Source organism: Orbicella faveolata, unplaced genomic scaffold, assembly GCF_042242905.1.
Source record: "Orbicella faveolata isolate gen_17 unplaced genomic scaffold, um_ofav_v1 contig_24, whole genome shotgun sequence".
In the NCBI taxonomy this organism is placed as follows: Eukaryota; Metazoa; Cnidaria; class Anthozoa; order Scleractinia; family Merulinidae; genus Orbicella; species Orbicella faveolata.
This window is the reverse complement of record NW_028301552.1, coordinates 14,192,741-14,216,258: the sequence shown is the minus strand read 5'-3', so window position 1 is coordinate 14,216,258 and position 23,518 is coordinate 14,192,741. Positions and strand designations below refer to the sequence as shown.

General features: G+C 38.9%; 1 protein-coding gene and 1 long non-coding RNA gene across 2 annotated transcripts; both read left to right on the top strand.

The window, feature by feature from the left end:
* Positions 1 to 1,498: 1,498 nt before the first annotated feature.
* LOC149110501 (uncharacterized) lies at positions 1,499 to 5,264 on the top strand. The gene is made up of 4 exons (XR_016208172.1): positions 1,499 to 1,610; positions 3,261 to 3,336; positions 4,035 to 4,302; positions 5,102 to 5,264. It is a non-coding gene; the product is annotated as an uncharacterized LOC149110501 (long non-coding RNA).
* Positions 5,265 to 6,454: 1,190 nt separating this feature from the next.
* LOC110064912 (protein transport protein Sec23A-like) lies at positions 6,455 to 22,643 on the top strand. Its single transcript, XM_020772019.2, has 22 exons — positions 6,455 to 6,635; positions 6,734 to 6,852; positions 6,970 to 7,027; positions 7,995 to 8,081; positions 8,558 to 8,638; positions 11,225 to 11,296; positions 11,800 to 11,886; positions 12,828 to 12,925; positions 13,329 to 13,473; positions 13,881 to 13,940; positions 14,469 to 14,567; positions 14,677 to 14,792; positions 15,601 to 15,724; positions 16,397 to 16,477; positions 16,812 to 16,901; positions 17,602 to 17,798; positions 18,704 to 18,842; positions 19,572 to 19,645; positions 20,138 to 20,225; positions 20,785 to 20,871; positions 21,339 to 21,494; positions 22,111 to 22,643. The coding sequence occupies exons 1-22, from the start codon at positions 6,534 to 6,536 to the stop codon at positions 22,267 to 22,269; spliced, it is 2,319 nt and encodes a 772-aa protein (XP_020627678.1). The 5' UTR covers positions 6,455 to 6,533; the 3' UTR covers positions 22,270 to 22,643.
* The last annotated feature ends 875 nt before the right edge of the window (positions 22,644 to 23,518 follow it).

Genomic DNA, 23,518 nt, shown 5'->3' with positions numbered 1-23,518 from the left:
TGGTCGGTCGGAATGGACCTCGCAACTAGGATCTACATTGGATATAGGAGAATTTGACGTGGAGTCAATGAAGAAGGAGGCTAGAAACAGTGAACATAAATTATTGTCAGAAGTTTACATCGAGATATAGTTTAGCCTCTTTCAGGCGTTCAGTTAGTTGGTGCTCAGGACGAAAATTGGCGAACGAAAAATGGGGAACCGCGCTCCTCCCCTATTTTTTCGCTCGCCGTTTTTCGCGCTGCTCCCCAACTAATTGAGCACCTGGAACAGACTAGATATAGTTCTATTCTCATATTTGTAGAGTCAATTTTTTTTTTTTTTAATTATATGGAATGTTATGAACCGGTAAACGGAGTCAACTTTTTGGAGCCGAGTTCTTAACATAACGTTGACGACATCCATTGAATATCTATGATAATAGCTTGGACTTGCGATGGCTTATGTTTATAATGAAGCGTGCTATCTAGCCAGAGAATTAAATGTTTTTAGTAGCGATGGAAGCCCTCTCTGTTACAGTGCCGTGACTAGCTCGTGTACTGCTCAAAAGCGCGCCAAGACTGAACGGCTTACATTACTGAGTAATTTGGTATGAGTGTCAAGTGATGCTTGTAAGCTTTGCATAATCTCTGTCTTGAGCATTTCCCTTCAGCTAGACTCCTGTCCTTCTATCAGTGACGTGGATTTGACAACAACGAGAACAAAACAACAACAAAACTTTATTTCAGCCCTGAGTTTAAAGGGAAGAAGAATTTATAATGTTATACATGAGCAAAAATGATATAGGGGTGCTTGTTATCCGAAATAACCAAAGATCGAGTTCAAAAATGCCGGGCAGCCAGTTGAAAGAAAAGATATTTTACATGTTTCGGTCATGGACATATGACAAACAAGCATAGACATACACTCATAAATAGAAATAAACAAAGTTAAGCTAACTACAAGTAGACCAAAATTCGTGCACTGCACAATAGTATTTTTATCCAGGAAGAACGATGCACAGAAAACTAATAATGAACACAAATTGAATCTCTACCTATGGTTTACAGTATTAACTATTTGAATAACGAAAAAAAAAATGACAGTGAACAATGAAAGAACTAATAAACAAGAGAAGCAATTAGGATTTAACCACATAACTTTTTTTTCTTTCATAAAGAGAATGGATTTGCATAGCCATGTATTTCTGTTACTTCACAGCGCGTTACTTAGCGAAGGGATTAAGGGGATAAAGATGCGGTGGAATCTCTCTTTATCATAGTGCTTTGAATGTCTCGTGTGCAATGGTCCTTTTATTCATTTAGGTTGAACAAAGGTTTTTTCATGAATGAATCTGATAACCTTTCTGCACAACATTCAATGAAACGGCAGGAATCTGTACTTGCCGTACCGGAACGCAAGAGTTCCTAAGACCAAGCAATACAGTACAATAAGCTGACGAGACAATAAAACATAATGGTTATATTTGGCCTTCTGTGCCAGCACAACAAGGCGGGGTCATGAATAATCATTAAAGCGCACCAAAATTGTAAATTAACCCAGCGACGCACTGTCTTCATTGCATCTGCTTTTTGGAGATCCTGAAGGGTACAAGTTCAGTTGGCATCTATCTGGTAAGAATTCGCTTCGATGCAGCTGTCAACTAAGAAAGTTAAGCTAAGAATGCGAAATAATTCGAAGGGTTTCAGTTAACATAATCTAAAATGTGGAATTGTACCGAGTCAATCTTGAGGTTCAACTGTCGTTTTTCCATCATTATTATTAGTACGTTCAGTCGATTACTAACTGAATTTGTTTGTCTCAATCGCATTTGAATTACACCGTTTACGTTAATTTCTCCACTGACTCAGCATTTCCTTCGTAGTTTTCCCCATTATGTTTTTTTTTTTGTGCCACTGATGGCTGAAGAGTGCCATGGTTGGACATAAATGATGTAACGGAGTAGCACTGATTTTCATGAGGTTCTTGAATGTCCTGTACAATCTCTCTGTTTTGAGCAAAATTATCTATAACGACATCTGATCTCAACTCGTCATTAAGGCTAAATAGCATGCAGAACTCTAACGTTCTCTTTTCCTTATTATTCCTGTTTCTGTACATGCAAATGGCTTCTTCATTAGGAAGTTAACTAGTAGGAAAAAAATCAAAGTTACAACGAGCTAAACATGCTTAAATTTACACGAGGAGGGGACTGGAATTCTGATTACATATTAACAAAAGCAGCCGGCTATATATATTGTTTTTCCATTGGCGCTCAGAAATGTTAGAAAATTATTGTTCATACAAGCACGAAAAAACGGCAGCATGTAGATTAAAATCCATATTGATGGCTTGCAACCAGTCCCTAGAGATTTCCAATGATAAAGCGTCCGATCCTGGCCAAGTTAATGGAAAAAACAAAATTACAAAAGAATCTATTTAGAGGGTCTTAGCGGGGTTAACCGTTACCCGTAAAACGTTAGGGCGAAAAATTTAGCCGTTAGGTGTAAAAATTGGAAACCGTTAGCCGCAAAAGCCACCAACCCATTGAGACCCTCTACTTTAGTTCAAAAGTTTTTATTTAAGTTCAACACTGAACTGGAATCCAAGCATTTGCCGATACCAGTGTAAAGTGAAGGTAAATGCGCAAATTCAAATCTCAATAAATTTTCCCGTGCAGACGTAAAAATGCTTGGTTAACTTCTTTTTATGCTAATCTTCCTAACATCAGATAAATAATATTTTAAAATGTCACTTTAAAACTAAATTTCAGTTAGATAGACAAGGCAAATATCTTTGTATAAATTGAAACAAGGGAGTTTTATCAACTTTCTTTTCGTGTCTAATAAATACGAATTCTCAGAATTCCCTCACCATGCTCAATTTATAATCAAAATGTTTATTGTTTTCATTAGTTTTGTTTAGTGCTTTCAAAAGACAACCTCGTTCCTTAGGATTCTTCCGTAATAGTGCCAGGAAGAGTGTTTCTTTCTCCCTAGAAGTGTTCGCTTTCTTAGAAAAATCGTGGAAGCGAGAAAGAAAAGAATGCAGAATTTTTAGAGTTGAAAGAGCAATTCGAGGAAACTAATTTCAACAGACCGCTCAGCTCTGAACCAATCAAAACACTCCATTTCATACAGGACGAGGTTAACGTTTTCGCTGCTGTGGAAGGCCCCTTAATTTGTCACAGCTAGTGCATTAAATACCTCGTACAACAGATTCTTTGAAATTTTTTACCTGCTTCAAATCATTTATATATTTGTTCTTTTTTTAATCCATGCCAGGTATAGCACTCGAGAATGTATTTAGGAATATTTTTGGTTGTCTGGATCGCGTTTGGTCTTGTTCAGAGTCACCCAGGTAACATATTGGACTTTTATGGATAACATTTTAATTGACATAGTTTCCGGTATCGTGGTCTGAACTGTTCAGCTGGTTTCAGGGGTAGGTAAGTGGGTTGGGTGGGTAGGTGGGTCGATACGTTGGCGGGCGGGTGGGGGAGTGATTGGTGTGAAATACTGATTGAACTGATGACCTAAGGCTTGTGCCGACCCCAAATGAATAATTAATAATGCCTACATTGAAGTGTTTTTGCCGTTGTTTTTATTCTTCATCATGACTGAAAATACAACTGATTTAAATAATATTTGAGTTCCTCAAACTGTTTCACAAATTAAACCGAAGTAGTTCCTGGATGGGAACCGTTCCGCCGGAAACGAATCACAAATTTTGCCTTTGCCTGAAATGGGTTAAAGGGTTTAAGAAGCTCGCTGAAACGCCCCATTCCCCATTATTTTTACATAGTTCTAGTTAGGTGTTCCTATTAGCAGTGGGGATTTTCCACTGCTAGATGTAATTGACACGGTAATAAAGTCATTATTATTATTATTATTATTATTATTATTATTATTATCATTATTGTTATTACTATTATTATTAAGGGTACTCCCACGAGCTAACAGTTTGTTTGTTTGTTTCTTTCTTTCCTATTTGTCAGAAAAGACTAGCCACGGTGTGCCTATAGTAGTTTGTAATATATTTTTTATGTTGATTTGTAGGACATATTAGACTTGATCGATGATGAAGTCCTCCAGTGTAAAAACTGCCTTGGTAGGGGAGAAGGCGCAGAAGCCAAGTGTTTAGAAAACGTCGAGGTCAAGCCTTGCATAGAAAACGACCCAGTTTGTGCTCGGATAACTGCAACTGACGTATTCCAGTTTCTCTGCACCAGTCAAACCGAGTTCAACAACTTTAAGGCTTCTTGTGAATCTGACAAGAGTTGTGTTGTTGTACAGGTGTAAAACTGTGCTCCACAATATAATTGAGGTATTTAGTAAATTATTTATTTAGTTTCCTCTGTTATTGCTTTTGTTGCTTTGGGTGGTGTGTATTGTTTTCGGTGCTTTAACTGAGCGCTTTTACCAGTGGTAGGTCCTTTAGTTATTCTTTACGGTTTTTGCATGGCTCCCAATGTGTTTTTAAAATAGCCATTTATCTTTCGAAGTGCTATGGCTATCACAGTTCTCATTGTTGTACTGATACAACTTTATTTAAGACTAGATCATTGGATAATGCATTTTGGGGGCGATTTTAATAAAGCAATATTATTTCACTCGCGCTTGTTAGATACGAGGTGATTATAGCCAACTTAGCGCTATGCGCCTCTTTGTCACCTCGTATCTAACATGTTCAACGCGCGCTCGTAAAATAATTGTTAAATATATTGTGAAGAAACTCTCTTTAGTACTATATGAATGTTTTCAAGCAAGATATATGGTGAGACAAGGGAGGATGATCTAGAACATCCTCTGTTGAGTAAGAGTAATATGAGGAATTTAATTAGAATAAACTTTAAAAACAATTTATTTATTCTTCGGCTCACCTTTCTTACATCTCCGGAAGATGGGAGACCGACGGATCAGATTAATAAGCCTTTGGTCAGTCAATACAGAATATTTGATTGTAAACAAAGAAAACGTGAATAGAAGTGGTTTCACGCAATCGTCAGAGTGTTCGATACAAATACATGTAGAGCGAAATACAAATTGAGATAGAATCTAGTTTCTATCTCAATTTGAATATTCGATTGTAAATATTTTTCATGTACTTATTTTCTAAATCATAGGATTCATAAGAAGTGGAGTTAGCAGTCACCTCCACAACGCCTTTAAGGACGCCAAGAGTGCTACATTTACAAGTACACGTGTGTTTGTGTGAAAAAATCAATTGTGAAAACTTTTCTTCAACCGTGCAGATTTCCATAAATAAAGAACATAATTCAATCAAAACGCTTAGTTTGTTGTTAGTATTCTTTTGGTTGTCAATGAATGACTGTGAATGGTCTTCTTGCTTTTTTACCGTTCGTTATGCTAATCGATCAATTACTGAACAGAACGACAGTTCTAAATGTGCCTGTCTGCTCTTGGTAACTGATCAAATCAATGCCGGCAGGGGAAGGAGTGGGTGGAGGGTGGGATAGGACAACGCAGTCAATGGCGCATATGGCATAGCCCGAAGGCACTCGGTATTTCATCGCAATTAGGGGGGATACACTAGTTAATTTTCGCGTTAACAGCTTTTTCATGCGTTTCATTTATTTAAAAGGGCAGCGGTTATCTGGTATTAATTTGCTGTACATTGGAATGATAAGTTTTGCGCGTTTTATAGCTATTCCATTGTATGCTTTTGGAAAAAGTAAACATGTTTTCTGTTAATTTAAGCTATTACTATTCTGAATACTATTCGATTCACATCCAGGCTGTTCATATTTATTCAATTCCAGCAATGCGGACTTAACATTTGGAAGCCTGGTCTTGAAATACCACGCAACAGATTATTTTCGGTCGGAAGTGTGAAAAAATAACGTTATTTCTAGGGAGACGTGACTTTTTGGGATTACGCACGTGGAATACTTTAAAAGCCCGCTTTGGTTCTGAAATAACGGCTTTCGATACAGGTACAGTAGTGTGTAAAGTATATCAAACTCAAGAGGATAACATCATTTTTTGATCCGCGATCGAAATACAATATAAACGAATGAACATTTAAGGCAGATATGAGATGGAAGTTGAAGGAGGTCTGAAACGGCAAAAATACCAGTAGGCTCTTCGCTTGCCAAGAAAGAAGGAGAGGAAAGGAGAAGAAAGGTCTTTCCTACTTTCTTTCCCCGTTAAGAGCCTGCTGGCTACAAAAGAATTCACTAAGACGAATAAATTTACACAGTATAATTTCAAACAGACGGGCCTGCCCGCCCTAAAGAAGAGAAAACATACTTAGCATTAGCCTGTTCCAGGTGTTCAGTTAGTTGGGTGCAGCGTTCTTTCGCTTTCTTTCGCTGCGCTTTTCGCTCGCGGTTTTTCGCATTGAGCTGCGCCAGCTCCCTCGCCAGCTCGCACAACCTACTGAACAGTGCGGGTCCTGGGACGTAAATTCACCGCGGGCTCAGAAGCGAGGGTACTAGTTTCCAGTCTCCGTTGAATGAAAGCGACGTGGCACAATAGTTGTTGGCAATTTTCTGAGTTTATAATTTGTCATCGACTTCCAGATTTCTTGTGAAAATGACGACTTATCAAGACTTTATAACTCAAAATGAAGATCGTGATGGTGTTAGATTTAGCTGGAATGTTTGGCCTTCAAGCCGTCTTGAAGCCACACGAATGGTGAGTCGACAAACTAGCGAGTTTATCGGAATTGTCAGCTGAGCTTTCCTGTCTAAGTTCATGTGTGATTCACGAACCATCATCACTATTTCCATCAGGTTGTTCCCGTTGGTTGTATGTATACACCACTAAAAGAACGGCCAGAACTACCTCCAATTTGTTACGATCCTGTTCTTTGCACCAGGAACACTTGTAGAGCGGTTTTAAACCCTTTTTGGTGAGTTTAAGTAGGTTAATGTAATCATTGGAAGTTTTGTCATTTGAGAAGCCGGTTCTTCTACTTCTGTGGTATGTACCGTGAAATAACGAAGTAAGTTCTTTTTTCCTTCGGCAGCCAAGTGGACTATCGATCCAAAGTATGGCATTGCAATTTCTGCTTCCAGCGAAATGCGGTATGTTTACAGTACACTTGAAAAATAATTAAGCCTAGCTATCATAGTCACTCAAGTATGACCACGATACAAAAAAGCTAAAAGTGCAAGTCAACTGATACAGTTGTAAACAGAGGTCTTGGGGACCAATTATACTCCAGGCTGTCCAGGTTTAACAGGCTGGCTCGGTTTGTCGAGAGTACTTTCATCCCATTATTACATGAGGCGTACCAACTCGGAGCTGGCTGGCATGGTTTGCTGAGATGTATTTTTTTAATCTGGTATTGTGTGAGTCTTCCATAGCAAAAAAGATGGTGACTGGTACAGTTACCCAAAATCCTTAGTGCACGAAAACTTTAACAACAATTATAAGCATACAGAAATGTTTTTAAATCTTCAAACCCAACATATACAGTGTTGTTAGCAGAGGGTCAAATCTTGTAAAAACATGGCTTTGCTTGTACTTTATGGGTTGCATAAGGTTCACGTGGTATTGTGGTAAAATATAGAGCTGCTATCCTTTTTCCTATCTGGGATTGGAACCAACACACAGATGTAGTATGTTCCTTGCCGCTGCCCTGCTGGTTTCGTAAGCGAGACTGGTCCAGTGAAGACAGTATCCCAGTATGGCAATGCCAGGATCTTAGATAACTGGGCTGGCTCAGTAATCATGTACATGGAATCACGAGGTTGATTTTTATTGTGTTTAATAAACATGCGGAGATCTCAGCAAACTGACCTGGTCAGGTTCATGTAGTCAGCCCCTTACAGATGATACATGTATGTGGTATTAGTCTGTGAAGGATCAGGGAAGACTTAACTTTATCATTTTGTCCTGCTATTAAGTGGAAACTCCTACACTTCCTTGTAATATTACTATTTTATTTTATAATACATGTATAAGAAACTCACAACTTTGAAAAAATTACATGATTGCAAAAGAATGAGTGCTGGATTAGTTTTACTGACAGTGCTGTGTATTTAACAGTTCCCTCCTCAGTATGCAGGAATATCAGAACAACATCAACCTGCAGAGCTCATTCCTCAGTTCTCCACCATTGAGTATACTCTCCAGGTAACTTTACCAGTCCTTACAGTGTAGTGGCCTCATGGTTAATGGGCCTGTCTCTAGTTTGAGCAGTTCTTGGGCAATACTACTCTCATAGACTGTGCCTTAATCTCCACCCAGGTGTATAAATGGGTACTGGCAAATTTAATGCCGGAGGTACATTGTAACCCTGTGATGGACTAGCATCCCATCCAGGAGGCAGTAGAAATACTCCTAGTCGCTTCATGCTACGGAAACTGGGATAATTAAGCTCCAGCTTGATGGGCTCCTTGGCTCCTATGCAGACTTACAGTGTAGTGCCATATTACCTGTATGTCATTTTATTTTGCTACTGTAGCTCAATCCTGCTATTTTTAACCACCCTCCATTATATTACCATGAACAGTTCACATGTTTTATAATAATAATGGGTTGTCTTGTTTTCCTTTGTTGTCTGAATTGCTTTAATTAAATGCCAATTTTGTGCAATTTTTTTTTCTCAGCGTGGTGGTGGCTCTGGTCCACTGATCTATCTGATTGTGTTGGACACATGCATGGATGATGAAGACTTTCAAGCTGTGAAGGTTTGATTATGTTCATGTATCTTTATGTTGTTTTATGAGATCAGTGCTCGAAATTAGCAGTCGTCCAGGCAACCAATTTTTGGTAAAATCAAGAGGCTGGTTGCCCGAGGGAAAAAACAATGGACAACCCAGCCAAAAATAGGAAATAAATTCATCATAAACAGCACCCAACTTACGTGACAGTTTTGTATTGTCAATGTCCAATAGTGTGAAATTAACAATAATTAATTTGCCTCAGCTAAGCATTTTCTTGTGTTTTGGATATCTGTAAATTTTACAAAACAATGCCAGGTATGAAAATGTAAGAGAAAATTGCAAAGTTTCATGTGTGGTGGCGATCAAGATCAAAGATGCTATTTTGAATATGCCACAACTTAAACCCAGACTTCCGCAAAAACCATTGGCGCACACTAAGACAAGCCTGACTGCCATGTGATTCTACACGATGTGTAAATAGAGGTAGGATCATTATCATAATTGAAGGGTTTTGGGCAAAAAGGGCGTATGTGACATTTTGGGCGGATTTTTGTTTTTTGCAGGATTGAGCTAATTTTTGGCAGACTGAGTTGTTTTGACATGAAAGGCATTGTTGCGTAATTGTTTTTGTTGATTTGCGCTTCGTTTTCGAGAAATAAGGCATGCAAAAAACCCTCAGTTTTTCAAGGGTATCTTTTGGAGATCTTTTGTTGAGCAAAAAACAAAAGAAACCTTTGTTTTGCTAAACAATGAAGTCACCGAAGCGTGGTATTTGCCGCTAGTTTTATTATTCATATAATTCAGGGTGGTAGCTAACAAAAATTTGTCTGCCGGTTGTCTTGGAAATTGAGCCGGCTGAAGAAGGCACAAAGCGCCTTCTGTCGTCGGCGGAGCGGACATGGGGGTAGGTATGGGAGGGGGTTGCCCCCTCCCATTGGGGGGGTATGGGGGGTCTCCCCCAGGAAATTTTGAAAATTTTAATTCAATTTGGGGCACTCTGGTGAAATCTAGGGACTCTCTTATGCAAAAAGAAACAAACATTAAAGAGAAAAAATTGTACATGCATAGGCATTTTGTTATCTACCATCCCCTGATATTGGTATTATATATCATATTATTTTATTTCTAAATATGAATGCAAATAAAAATATATTTGACACAGGAATAAATAGTACCTCCTTCATTTTGTTAAGCTTACTTTTACTCTTCCACAAAAAGTAAAGTGTAACTTTATTATTCTAGCAGTAATACTCTTAATAAGAACAAGTTCAGAGCAACTGCGGAACTATTTAACACCGTACTTAAAAATATTAATTTCTGGCATGTCTGACTTAACGGTAATTACCTCGTTGTCTTCGATCAAAAAATGCTCAAATATCCCCCTGGTCAGTATTGCGTTTTCTTTTATGTTGATTTAAGCTTACATCTGCTGATTCCATCGATGGATAGATAGTAAATTAACAACTTTCAAACGACTGTCGGATGACTTAACAATATTCACTCGAGGATCGAACAAACTATCTTGTCCCACATTTACGAGAGATCTGGGAGACCTGGTAACAAACTCGTTCCCAATCTTTCACAACGCCTTGAGTGTGGGGGACTACCAAGGTTCATGTTGACAAGATGGCGGACGCAGAGAACGGAAAGAGGACACGGTAAACAAGTTCTCAAAACAAGACTTTATTTCAGTTACTTTGTGGCATCGATACTCAAGGTAGTCAGGAGTTTATTGAGAACCTTTTCACTCACAATATATGATTCTAAATCAAACAAGTGCGTAACCAAAGAACTGTTCAATGTCCTTTTAACCGAGTGTTCGCCAGCCAAAATTCAGCAGGCGATGACCTCTTTCCCAGCCGGTGAATTTCGCCGGCAGCCAGCGCTTAGCGACAACTCTGATAATTATGCAATTCTTTTACTGTTGCTTCGTTAGCACAAGCGAATAAGGTGCTGAACTGGCCGGATGCGAGGTTGTTTTGTCATGACACCAGTTCGATATGAGGTCAGTCAATTTTTTTTTTCCGGTCTATTTTTCTACTTCTTTCAAAAATCAAAACATCTATTTAAAAAAAACCGTGCTGTCGAAGCTGCTAAAAGTAACCGTTTACGTTTGCACCGTGTCAAAATCCACCTTGGAAGGATTCGCTCCAAAAGATGCTGCTCGGAAAACTGAGTTTTTTTTGCATACATTATTTCTCAAAAACAAAGCGCAAATCAACAAAAACAATTACGCAACGACGCTTTTCATGTCAAAACAACTCAGTCTGCCAAAAATTAGCTCGATCCTGCGAAAAATAAAAATCGGCCCAAAATGTCACAAATTCACAGGTTTGGTTGCCCGGCTTTTGAATTAGGGACGACCTGGATTTTTTTTTAATTTCGAGCACTGTGAGATATTGTTTTTTGCCTCTTGAACATACATCTAACTACATGTAGTAATTCCTTTGGGGATCTGGACACTACTAAATGAAAGGTACCAATGCTACAAAATGTTATGCCAAAAAAAAAGAAAAATATAGAAGATGTACAAACATAATTTACATCATTATGTGTGAAGTAATTCCAAGCATCTAAAGTGCTAAATAGTTTTCTATGTATTTGCAATAGGAATCGCTACAGATGTCGCTGAGTCTTATGCCACCTAATGCTTTAGTTGGACTCATCACATTTGGTAAAATGGTAAGGAGTAGCACCATTTACATGCACATTGTTATAATTTGTAGGCTTTGAAATTCTTTGGCTTATGTTATTACATGTACCTGTACATGTATATGATTGATTTATTGTCCCTTGTAATAACTCAAAAACTCTGCTCAGTCAGTGGTTGTGTTCTTTGTTTTTTCTCTCTCTTGCTTCTGGCCATCATTTTTGTGGGCCTCATGGAAAGCTAGATTCATAAAATGGGTTGAAGGGCCATGTCTGTGGTCTGTGAGTGGCACTGAAACAGTCAACATTAATCAGCAATTGCATCAACTTAAAGTAGACCATTTTAGTGTTCAAGTGTATTTGAATCATTGACATCATCAGCTTTTGCTTGCTACAGTACAGTACATGATGCAACACCTGTAGTAACATACTGGTACATTAATTTAACAACCATGCATACACTGTACATGTAGTTTAATTAATTAAGAATAACGAAAGGTCATAGATCATTAGTTTTTTGTCATCTTGTGGGATAGGTTCATGTTCATGAGTTGGGATGCGAAGGTTGTTCCAAGAGCTATGTCTTTAGAGGAACAAAGGACCTCAATGCTAAACAAATACAGGTTTGGACAGTGTTATATTAATACACATGTTACAATCTATGTAGTGCTTTCCAGTGATAGTATAGATTAACGCCCAAGTTGCTAGTGGAGGGAAGGTGCCTACGAAGCCTGGGGGCTGCAACTGCAGTCACATCCCCAAGGCGCTAGAACACCCGACTGGCCTGCCCAACCTGCAACCAAGCCACGAGCCCACCGCGTCAAGCCCCCTACAGGCACCTGTCACACTCAAGCCAGATGGCATTGGTGGGAAAAAAGAAAAAAATGCTGAAAAGAGGGGGGGGGGGGGGGGGGGATAGGGAGGGAACGCCGAGAACCACTAAACTATAATTCAATCCACAACGTCACACTTACAGAGCGATGGACACACTGCGAGCACATGGGACGACAACACATGTACTAACCAAATATACCACTGGACAATGTCAGCCCCAGGGCTCTCATGACCATATGACTGTTGCAAACGCTACAGAATGCACCAAATGCTAAACAAACGCTAACAGATGGCCAAGGCACTAACAAATGCCTACAAAAATGCTACTGACCAGACTCGCTCCTGGTCATAAACTATATAAGATTTCATTGAACTATATCAAACGCTACAGAATGCACCAAACGCTAACCAAACGCTCACAGACGGCCAAGACACTAACAACTGCCTATAAAAACGCTACTGACCAGACTAGCTCCTAGTCGTTAACTATGTTAAATTTCATTTAACTATATGTAGTGTACATGTATGTTCATTAAATGTTGTTCTGGGCTCTTTCTCTAGTCAATAAATTTCATTTACTGGTGATGAAGTGTTATCCAAGTGGTACATGAATCTTTCATTAAGCAACTGGATTTATCTGTTTTACTGTATACAGTCATGTAATTTACAGTCCTGAAAATGTAAGAAAGAACACTGGAGCTCTGTTTATAACATGATTTTTAACTTTCAGGACATGCTTGGCTTGGGAGGCAGTGCACGAGGACAACAGGCTCAGATGAGAGGCGGGCCTGTTCCACCACAACAACAACCTAATGAAACATTTAACAGGTACAGAAATCACTACAGCATACATGTACATGTAACTGTATAAACCACAATTTAATGAATGGATGTGCATGTATAAAGTGACTGCCAAGGAATTGCTTTTGTCTACTTTCTCGATTTCATGCACACATACATGTATTTATTGTGTCTGAAGGTTTAGAACAGGTTCATTGTTTGCTTAACTTGATGCAATTGCAATCCTAGTAAAAGTTTATCCCTTTCATGGTAGTGAACCACCATGAAGCTCTGTGTTTGCATGAGATTGGACTTCATTCTTGTTATTGTTACTAGGATATTGCAGCATTCATTTGGCAGTTTAACACAAAATCCAGTAAGGAAATGAGCATTGTTAGCTATCAATTGAACATTTTAAAAATTAATGTAATTTGGTTTTGCTTCTGTTCAGATTTCTTCAGCCAGTCCACAAATGTGACATGAGCCTTACTGATTTACTAGGAGAACTTCAACGTGATCCATGGCCTGTTCCCACTGGAAAACGACCCCTGAGGTCCACTGGTGCAGCTCTATCAATTGCTGTTGGTCTGTTGGAGGTACAGCCAAGTTTATTTTGTACAGGTCTACATGTACACAGTTGCCCTTATAGTCTGGGGCTCATTTTACTGTATTTTGTTTTAGTATGTGCATTTTCGAGTTTCACTTTGGCTTACTACTAATTACATAATAAACTTGTGTGTGTAACTGTGATGATCAATCATTTCTTCATAACTAATTACACTTTACTACCAGAATTTTTAAGTAAGATGTAGGGCTAAGAATAAGAATTGAGCTCACACTTGACCTGCAGAAAGAAATAGTGCCCCAGTCAATAACTTGATCTTATTCATAATCTGCAAATTATACAAACTGTTGTCTCTATAGTTGTGAAGGAACTTACTGATGATTTTGTAAACAATGCAGTTCAAGTGCTGTTGTACTGAGTAACATTGTATGTTCACAGTGTACGTACCCCAACACTGGTGGAAGGATCATGCTGTTCATGGGTGGACCTGGAACACAGGTAGCTGCTGTAAACAATATTGATTGTCATACCAGATTACCATGCATTACAAATTGTACAGATTAAATTCAGTTCAGTTTAGTTTAGTTAGAGGTACATTCAGCTTACCGGTAGTTGGTTAACATGAAATAGTATTTATGAAGCTTGACAGTTCAACAGCTCTTCAGATTTTAAATGCATGAAGAAATTCTGAAGGTCGTTGCTACTGTACTCCTCCTAGATTAGAGATTCAACATTGCGTAAAATTTAGTATACATACATGTACAGTTGATACTTGATACTCGATTGACATCTTGTTGATGCATGTGCTTATAAGTCACAGAAAGGCTGCCACATTGTTTTTGGATATCTGTTACCACATTACTTGTTGATGTGAATTTGCCCAAATAACTTACATGTTCTCTTTTGATCTGAAGTCCTGTGTATTTGTCATTATGCTAGTGCATCGCACAAATACTGTGTACACGTTAATTAGTGTCATTTTAGATATGCTGTGAAACTACAAATATTTGTCGTTGACATCACTAGGGCCCAGGTATGGTGGTTGATGAGGAGTTGAAGAATCCAATGCGATCACATCATGACTTGGAGAAAGAAAATGCAAGATATGTCAGGAAAGCTATCAAGGTATTACAAGAAGATATTGTGATAAAATCGCTATTTCACACTTTCAGTCTTTTAGAACAGTTACTAATGGCCTTTTGGTAATTAATTTTTGTGATTCTCCAACTTGCAGCATTATGAAGCATTGTCAAGACGCACAGCAGAGAATGGCCATGTGGTTGATATATTTGCATGTCAGCTGGATCAGACAGGACTGCATGAGATCAAGAGTTTCCCCAATGTGACTGGGTATGTATGCATCACAGCTTTTCTCTCCACTCCATGTTCATCTCTGATGGGGTAGCCTGTGCAGATGCGATGTTAGACGTTCTCTTCCTCCCCTCAAGAGACGTGCAAAGTTCAGTTGTACCAGAAGAAATTCATTCTGATAAAAACTGTACATGTACATGTAGCTCCACAGAGACCCAGGTATTGTCTGTAATAAATTGATTAATGCAATTGAATATTTAAAGCCAAGCAATAACTAACTAATGACTCTGTAGAGATACATGCACATGTATCTTATAATGTTAGCACTCACGAGGGGACAAATCCCCCAGGATTTCATGAGAACCACGTTTACCCATTTTTTTTTTTTTTCAAAAACATCTATTTGCAGTGATAAAATTTGGTCTCTTGGATTTGTTCCATGAATTCAACCTTTTGCCTGGTCTGTTGGGCATAAGCCTGTCTGACCAAAATAATGAAAAATAATAACCTGACAATAATAGCCTTTGCCCATAGAGTTTGCTCTTTCCCTGTACAATAATTCCCCTTGTGTAAGCACTACAAGGGCAAAGGACTTATACCTACAACCAGTCGCATTGTGTAACTTTTTCAACAGACTTGTGCCTTCATGTGGGCTGACTTAAAACTAAAAAAAAAAAAATTGCCCGGGTCATTATTAGACCTCTTTCAAGTGAGTTAAGAATTTATTAAATGAGGAAAGCAGTTTGTTGACTGAGGCCTAACTTGCACTGTTAGCTGTATCAGGGTTGACTTTGCCTCTCTGTCTTACAGTATGACATTTCAATTTTGTTTGATTTTTTGTCTTCAGAGGTTACATGGTGATGGGTGACTCATTCAACACAGCACTTTTTAAACAGACTTTCCAAAGAGTTTTTGCCAAAGACATGCGAGGAGAGTTTAAAATGGCTTTTGGTGCAACACTTGAAGTGAAGGTTAGTTTGTATGTAGTGGACATGTACAATAATGTGTTTCAGTGGAATCTTTTATCCCCAAAGGTTCTTGAGACATTCTCACTTCTAAATATCCCTTCTTAGCCGAAAAATCAATCATCTCTAAACTGTAGCCTGTTCGCCTGCTAAGAAGTATTCTTTCGCACCACTCACTTGAACTTGCCCTTGTCCAGTCCAAGAACGGCCTACATGTACATGTAAATTCTACTTCAGTTGTACTTCAGTGGAGCCACATCAATCCAGTCACCAATAGGTCACAAAAATCTGCCTTATTAACAGAGTAAAGGGGTTGCTAGCCTGCGTAGCAAGCGTTTCTGTGGGGTTCGGGAGCAAAGAATTACAGCGCGAAAAATGGAGCGAGTAAAAGAGGGGGGAGGGGGACCACCCCCCTCTTTCTTTTATTTGGCTCTCGCCCCATTTTCCACGCAGACAAAACACTGAAAATCCCATTCCTCAGGCTTTCTTTGCTTCCAAACCCCACGGAAACACTTGCTATGCAGGCTAAGGGGTTTCTTAAATAAGTAAATGACTGACTGAGCTTTTGTTTGGGTGAGAATAAAGAAGTTGTTAGTAGTAACGAGGTGGCTGTATTAACTGGGTTGCCATAGGGCAGGGCTCAGCTGTATGATCTAATGGTTATTGTTGTTGGTTTAGACTTCAAGAGAGTTGAGAGTATCAGGAGCCATTGGACCCTGTATATCAATGGACAGAAAAGGACCTAATGTATCAGAAACAGTAAGTCAGTTCTTTGAAACATGTTAAGATAAGATAGAAAAGTGCGTCTAGCAATTCTTGAGAAGAGAAAAAGCAGCAGAAAAGAGCACTTTCTGATATGCTTACTTTGGCAAAAAGGATGTTTGAAACTGGAAAGTGGATGGATAAAAAGAGATGCGAAGTTTTATGTCAGAAGTTCTTACATGTAAATTTAGTTGCTCAATCTTGCGAGTTGTTCATGAATATGGAAATTATGTATAGGTGTGTTGGAATGCAGTGTAACAGTGATGCTTGCCTGCTTGTGTGCTGTTGAACTTTGCTTTGTGATCTTCTGTTTTGTGTCAATCTTTTTCAGGAAATTGGTGTTGGAGGAACTTGTGCATGGAAGCTCTGTGGATTGGAGCCTCAAACAACACTGGGAGTTTTCTTTGAAATAGTAAACCAGGTAAAACTTATGAATTTGATTGGATTTGGTTGTTATTTGCTGCAAAATAAAGGTTGGTAATAGTAACTGGACCAAGTGGAGTACAATTCAGGGAGTAATCACACGAGTAATTTCAAAATTGGACGAGCATGAAGTGCAAGGCCAATTTGAAATACAAGCATTGGATTATGTGGATTGGGTGACAAGCAACCCCCTTTTGAAAAAGCAAAAAATTAAAAAAAAATTGAATTAAATTGTGAACATTATAGCAGAAATGAGGGGAAACCTTCTGGACAGTCACCTCAATGTTATTTCTACTTTGTGGCATTGCTACATGTAGTGTTATTTTGTGGTGTAACAGTTTTAAATTAGGTTCCAATTCTCAAATGAGTTGAAATATTTTTGGGGCATGCCCCATTAATTCTTCAACGCAAAGGTACCATCCAACCCCACTTGAAAAATCCTGGATCCGCCCCTGTTGTTCCCCACTTTTTTTTTAACTCTTTGGCCTAAAGGATAAGTTCATTTCAGCAGTTTAGACATGCAATTTATTTTGCATTAGATTAGAATGGACTTGGTAAATACAAGTACATTATATCTCTCAAAACATCTTTAATATCAAGTGTATTTGGAAAAAAAAATAATTTGAACGTGAATTTATCATCAAACTTGATAAATTAATTATGACACTTTTTTGTTTGCTTTTTTAAAATAATTTCAGCACACAGCACCAGTCCCCCAGGGTGGACGAGGCAGCATACAGTTCATCACACAGTACCAACATTCCAGCGGTCAGCGGAGAGTACGAGTCACAACATGCGCACGAAACTGGGTAGAGTCGTCAAGTATTCAACACATTGCTATGGGTTTTGACCAAGAGGCTGCCGCTGTTATGATGAGTAGAATAGCTGTGTTCAGGTATGTGTTCAGTGGAAGATTTTTTTTTTTTATAGAAAGGATGAAGGAGAGATAGAAAAGCACTCTTATCTCCAACCTCTACAGGATTATTAGACATCTGGATTTCTCAGAGAGACAGACTGGTTACAATGAATGTTACAACTTCATGGTCAGGGCGTATTTTTGTATTCTTTACAGATGTACATTTTACTTGTATCACTCAATCACTGCATGAAGGGTATACATAACATTATATGAAGTTACCATGTACTTGGTTGCCACAGCTTCAGATACATGTATTAGGGGACTTTAGATTTGGATACGAGTATGTCTTCGAGTACGAGTACGTCTTTCAATTCTAGCACAGACTTCATAACACCACATCACATACCCATCTCATCTCATGGGCTACCCTTCCTTTCCTAAAACCAACATGAAGAGCGAGGGGTCTGGAAACGTCACTGGTTTGAAATTCGAAAATTGCACTCGTACTCAGTCTCGTACTCGTAGTCCAACTCTTGGTCATTTCGTTTCTTGGCCACTTTTTTTTTGGGTTGGAGGGCGGGCGGGGGGGGGGGGGGGAGAAGGGGGGGTGGGGGTATACCCTTAACCAAGGTACAAGGGTTCCTTTTTGGTAATACAACACCAAAATGAAAGAAGGATGGTTATTTAAATTTTGAGGAAGATTGAGACGAATAAAAGCAACATTTTGGGCAAATTATCAAAATGCCCCATTCATTGTGTACATGTACATGTAGGCTCTTTTAGTGAGATCTTCTTTAAAAACTTGGAATATCTCGATACAAAAAATCTTCAGTGTTGCTTGCGCGTTTTTGAAACTTAAAATACCTCTTGATATAGAGTAATGTTATTGTAATGTCCTGTATTGTTTTACTTCCTGACATTATCTTTCTGCCTCATTATAGAGCCGAGGGGGATGATGGTCCTGACGTGTTACGGTGGTTAGATCGCATGCTCATCAGATTGTGTCAGAAGTTTGGTGAATACCACAAGGATGATCCAGGATCATTCCGTCTGGCGGATAACTTCACTTTATATCCACAGGTACAGAAATGAAATGAGTTTTCTTTTCTTCAATCCCTCGAAGAAAAGATGGCATTCTTGAGCTCCCCCGTTAGAATTACCTAGAGACTCCCCTCCCCCTCCCCCAGAGTCTGTATGAACGTTCGTACGTTGACGTCATAACCAAATTATCTCGGCTTGATGGCTTACCAAATTCTCTTACCCATGGCATTCATTTGGCTTTTAAGTTTAAAATCGTTAAAACAAAAAAAAAAATAATAATAGTTTCAATACATGGACTTCAAGTAAACCCTATTCAGGTCTTCAAGCCAAAAGAGAAAGAATCATACAATGTAGTTTATATTGACTGTACATTGTAGATACAGTGGTATTTGGTTGTCTTTTTCACGACAAGCCATTGTTCAGAAGCATTAAAACAAAAAATAATCAGTTTTAATGGAAGTTCATTTAGTCCGATTTCAAGCCTAAAGAGAAAGAATCTAGTTCATATTGACTATAGATACATGTGGTGTTTGGTTATCTTTTTCCGACAACACAATCTTCGGACGCATTAAGTTAATTAAAGCTTCTTGATAGTATGCCTTCTCTTGAAATAAAGAGGTGAAGAACAAGGAGACCATAGCTGCAAATTTTTAGACGATTTGATTAGCACGCGTGTAAACGGTTGGTGATTCAGGAAACGAAAGACTAGATCTTCCTCCACGTATTTGTGTTTCGCTTGTTAAATGTGTGTTACCCTTTACCTTACAGTTCATGTTTCATCTAAGACGTTCACAGTTTCTTCAAGTGTTCAACAACAGCCCCGATGAGACAGCTTACTACAGGTAGTGATTTCATCGAACTTATAGCTTAAAGCAGCGAGGTCACGGTTTGCCCATCTTGAAAAGTTTAGCCTAAAACTTTCACGTTCTTCGTTTGTTATCCGTATTGATCTTCTCCATCTTAAACCACCCTTGTTCCTTTATGGGTTACTATAATCTCTTTAGTATTTTTCTATTTTAGTAAACTACTATTTTCCGGTCTCCTTCAATTTAAAGGTCATTTTTTACGCTGGCCAAAAATAACTCAAAATGCCCTGACTGAACTCCTTTTAGACGGTGTATTTTCAAGCGGATTTATAACTCTGTCAGTAATTTTATGTAGCGAAAATAATCCACATTGTTTTGACTTGATTCGTGTGAACAGTTGAATGGTAGAATATTCCGCATTCACACCTCCACTCCGTCACGGTCGTAGAGGTGTTGGTAGTTGCAAGGGGTTTTGTCAGAGATGGCTCAGAATGACCATAACACACCGTTTTGTTTTCTTTTCTACAGACATATTTTGAACCGAGAGGATGTGACCAACTCGTTGATTATGATTCAACCTATTTTGTACTCGTATTCCTTCCAAGGACCTCCCGAGGTAAGTTCAGAAATTATAATAAGCAGTTAAGGTTTAAATCATAACTGCTTATTCGGAACAGTTAAGTTTTGCAGGCATTCTGTTGATGAGAGGGGTTCAAGGTACTGCCCGCACACAGTTCTCGTCGTCGTTCCCCCAGAACTGCAGCTGAACGTCTCAAATATCCAAACTCCTCCCGTTTCAAGCCAAATGTTCAGACAGTCACTGACAAGTTGCGCTTTGTACCTCGCATACATGAATGCACTGAGGATGTAAACAATTGCTTTCCACCTACATTAGGTTATTCGCCCGTAATTTGATATACCACTGCTCGTTTTAAACCGTTCTCTAACAAAACTCTGGCGCATTTTCGCTTCAAACTCTTACAAACTTCGTTGCCGATCACAAGTAAACACGAATAATGCAGTAAACCAATTTGAGTGGAAGTGTTTCTTGGAGTCATCGTAGAATTCTGAAATCGTCAGTTAACGGGAAAGATGTTTTAATTGCGTTCTTATCAAAGTTATTGTGTAAGAAATAATCATTGTGGTAATGTTTCTCATGTCGCGTTCTTTTTCAGCCGGTATTACTAGATTCTAGCAGTATCTTGGCAGACAGGATTCTTCTCCTGGACACGTTCTTTCAGATCCTTATATTCCACGGAGAGGTGGGTATTTGGTAAAATTCTGATGCGTGTACTGTGCAGTGAATGCAGAGATAAGCACGGAATTACTAATTGTTTTCCATAAAAGAGGAAAAGAATACAACATACTACCGAAACAAAGCTATAACGTATTACTCGAAGTTTATTTTTAGTAACATTATTATTATTGGCTGGAATTATCTGTTCTTGTTCTGAGAGGTTCCCATTCGTTCGTTCGTCGTTCGTTGTACGTCGTTTATTGTTCGTCGTTCGTAGTTCGTAGTTCGTCGTTCGTTCGTTCGTCGTTAGTTTGTTCGTTCGTTCGTTCATTCGTTGGGAGCATATAAGACATATTAATATGATTTCAATTAAAAAACCTTAAACTTGATGACTAAAACTCTTAGTTCGCTTTTTGTTGCTCCTCTAGACGTTTTTAACCATCGTGCAATCAAATCGCCCGTGATTTCTTTTGATTTTTGTTCCCATCTCAGACAATTGCACAGTGGAAAAAAGCCGGCTACCACAATGACCCTCAGTATGAAAGTTTCCGTCAACTTCTCCAAGGTCCTGTGGATGATGCGGGTGAGATCCTTCAGGTCCGATTTCCAATGCCAAGATACATCGAGACCGAGCATGGCGGCTCTCAGGTACCACTCTTATTCTTTAATGTTCTCTTAATTTTCCTAAATCTGACTATGCGCGAGAGACGTAGTCTTGAAGGGAACTTTATACGTTGAACCAAATCCTTAGTCCTTGGCATAGTCGACTGACTGTTGTCACTGAAACTGCGCCTTAAAAAAAATCAATTGTTTTATTAATTACCATCTTTATTGTCCTCTGTCGTAACAATGGTCGCTTATTTTCGGGTTATTTTTACTTTTTTGTTGGTTTCTCTACCTGACAAAACTAGACCAATGACTTTCTAGCACAAAATGCAGTGGTTGTTTTCAACAGGCGTCTGAGATTCGAGTAGAAAAATTGCATCTCAGCGCAATATAAATCTATTCGTTGCTCTGGTTGGCTGTTATCTTAGCAGTGGTGATTTTTCTTGCTGAGTAAAGACCAATCAGAGACACCAAGAATTTCATAGGATAAGTGCTCAGCTATCGGTTTGAAATTTTTCACCTTGACTCCTGAGCGCCTTTCCCTAGCCAAGGTATGGCAGTAACTGTAAGTGCTGGAAAAAAAAGCCTTAGTCACTGTTTTTAAAAACCCTTGGACACTGTTTTGAAGTCATTAATTTTGTATCTTCTATTTTTCCAGGCTCGTTTCCTGCTGTCTAAAGTGAACCCTTCACAGACGCATAACAACATGTTCGCCTGGGGTCAAGATGCTGCTGGTGCGCCTGTCCTTACTGATGACGTCAGTTTACAGGTGTTCATGGAACATCTCAAGAAACTGGCCGTGTCCAACACTTCTTAAACATTCCCCGCGAAGATCCCCGGGATCATTCCTTAAGAATTTCCCTGGGAGGACACCCTGGGGAGAAATTCCCTACAGAAGGCTCACAGGACAAACACCTTGGAGAATTCCTGGGGAATATATTCTTGGGGTGCCCCCCCCCCCCCATTTTTATTATTATTATTATTGTCTGTGTACATCTGCCCTCGTCGTAGAGTGCTGATCTGCACAGGTGATATAAGGAAAATGTTCATCTTTGAATCGAAAACAGACTATATTTGAGCATTAGTTTCTACTATCGTAAACCTCTTGAAGTGAAAGATAGAAAATAAGAAAGTAGCTGTTGCCCTTATATGTATTGGGCTTTACAAATTCAATAAACTATTCAAATTTGAGTTCACGTAGTGTTTTTGATTTCATCTTGACTGCTAGTTATCAATTTATGAAATATTTTATAGGATTGAAATAACTTGAAATTGGTAGGGGCTGTTTTTCAGAATGTTTCACAATGTCATGTTCAAACACCTCTTTCGTTGTTACAAATGTATCAGGTCGGCATTTCTTTGGCCCAACCTTTTAACCTAAAGTCAGGGGAACCAAGTCATCGTCAGTGTCATTAGAGAAAACGCTCGTTTCTCTATCGATCAGGAGCGAAACCTAAACAAATCGCGACTTTACGACTGTCTCGTTGCTAGCTACAGTCCTAGATCTTTTGAATTTGGTCTCGTCTTGAGGAGAGCAAGAATGGGGAAAGTCTCTTTTCTGGTACCCGCGCCACGTTTTACGTTGCCAAGCGACAGCCAGTGTTTGCTGGCTAGGAATGGGCTTAATATGGATCTTGAATATGGTGTAGGATCACGTTGATTTTTTTGAATTGACAAAGATACGAAAGCTGAACAAAGTCATGTTTCTCAATGTAGCTGGAACGGTTTTCAATCGAGTGTCATAAACCCAAAACCAAAGTAATCATTCTAGCCAATCTCAAAGGATACAGACGATCCAATGAACCAATTGAAACTAGAACTAAATTAGGGTGCGTTTCTTAAAGAAAATGCAAGATTGGATTCTAAAATCCAGAAACGGATTTTGCCTTTCTTTACTAAACAGATCAATCCAAGATCACTCGGATGATTGTGCATCAAAGGAACCGAGGAATCGAAACTGGGTAAGGATTCTTCGGTTCCTTTGATGCACAATCATCCGAGTGATCTTGGATTTATCAGTTTAGTAAAGAAACGCAAAATCCGTTTTCGGATTTAAGAATCCAATC

Bases quoted from the DNA above. Each gene is read 5' to 3' on its own strand.
- LOC110064912 (XM_020772019.2), top strand. From the start codon at position 6,534: ATGACGACTTATCAAGACTTTATAACTCAAAATGAAGATCGTGATGGT. The intron at 6,853-6,969 runs GTGAGTTTAAGT...TTCCTTCGGCAG, and splicing joins GCGGTTTTAAACCCTTTTTG to CCAAGTGGACTATCGATCCA. The intron at 20,872-21,338 runs GTGGGTATTTGG...TTCCCATCTCAG, and splicing joins TCCTTATATTCCACGGAGAG to ACAATTGCACAGTGGAAAAA.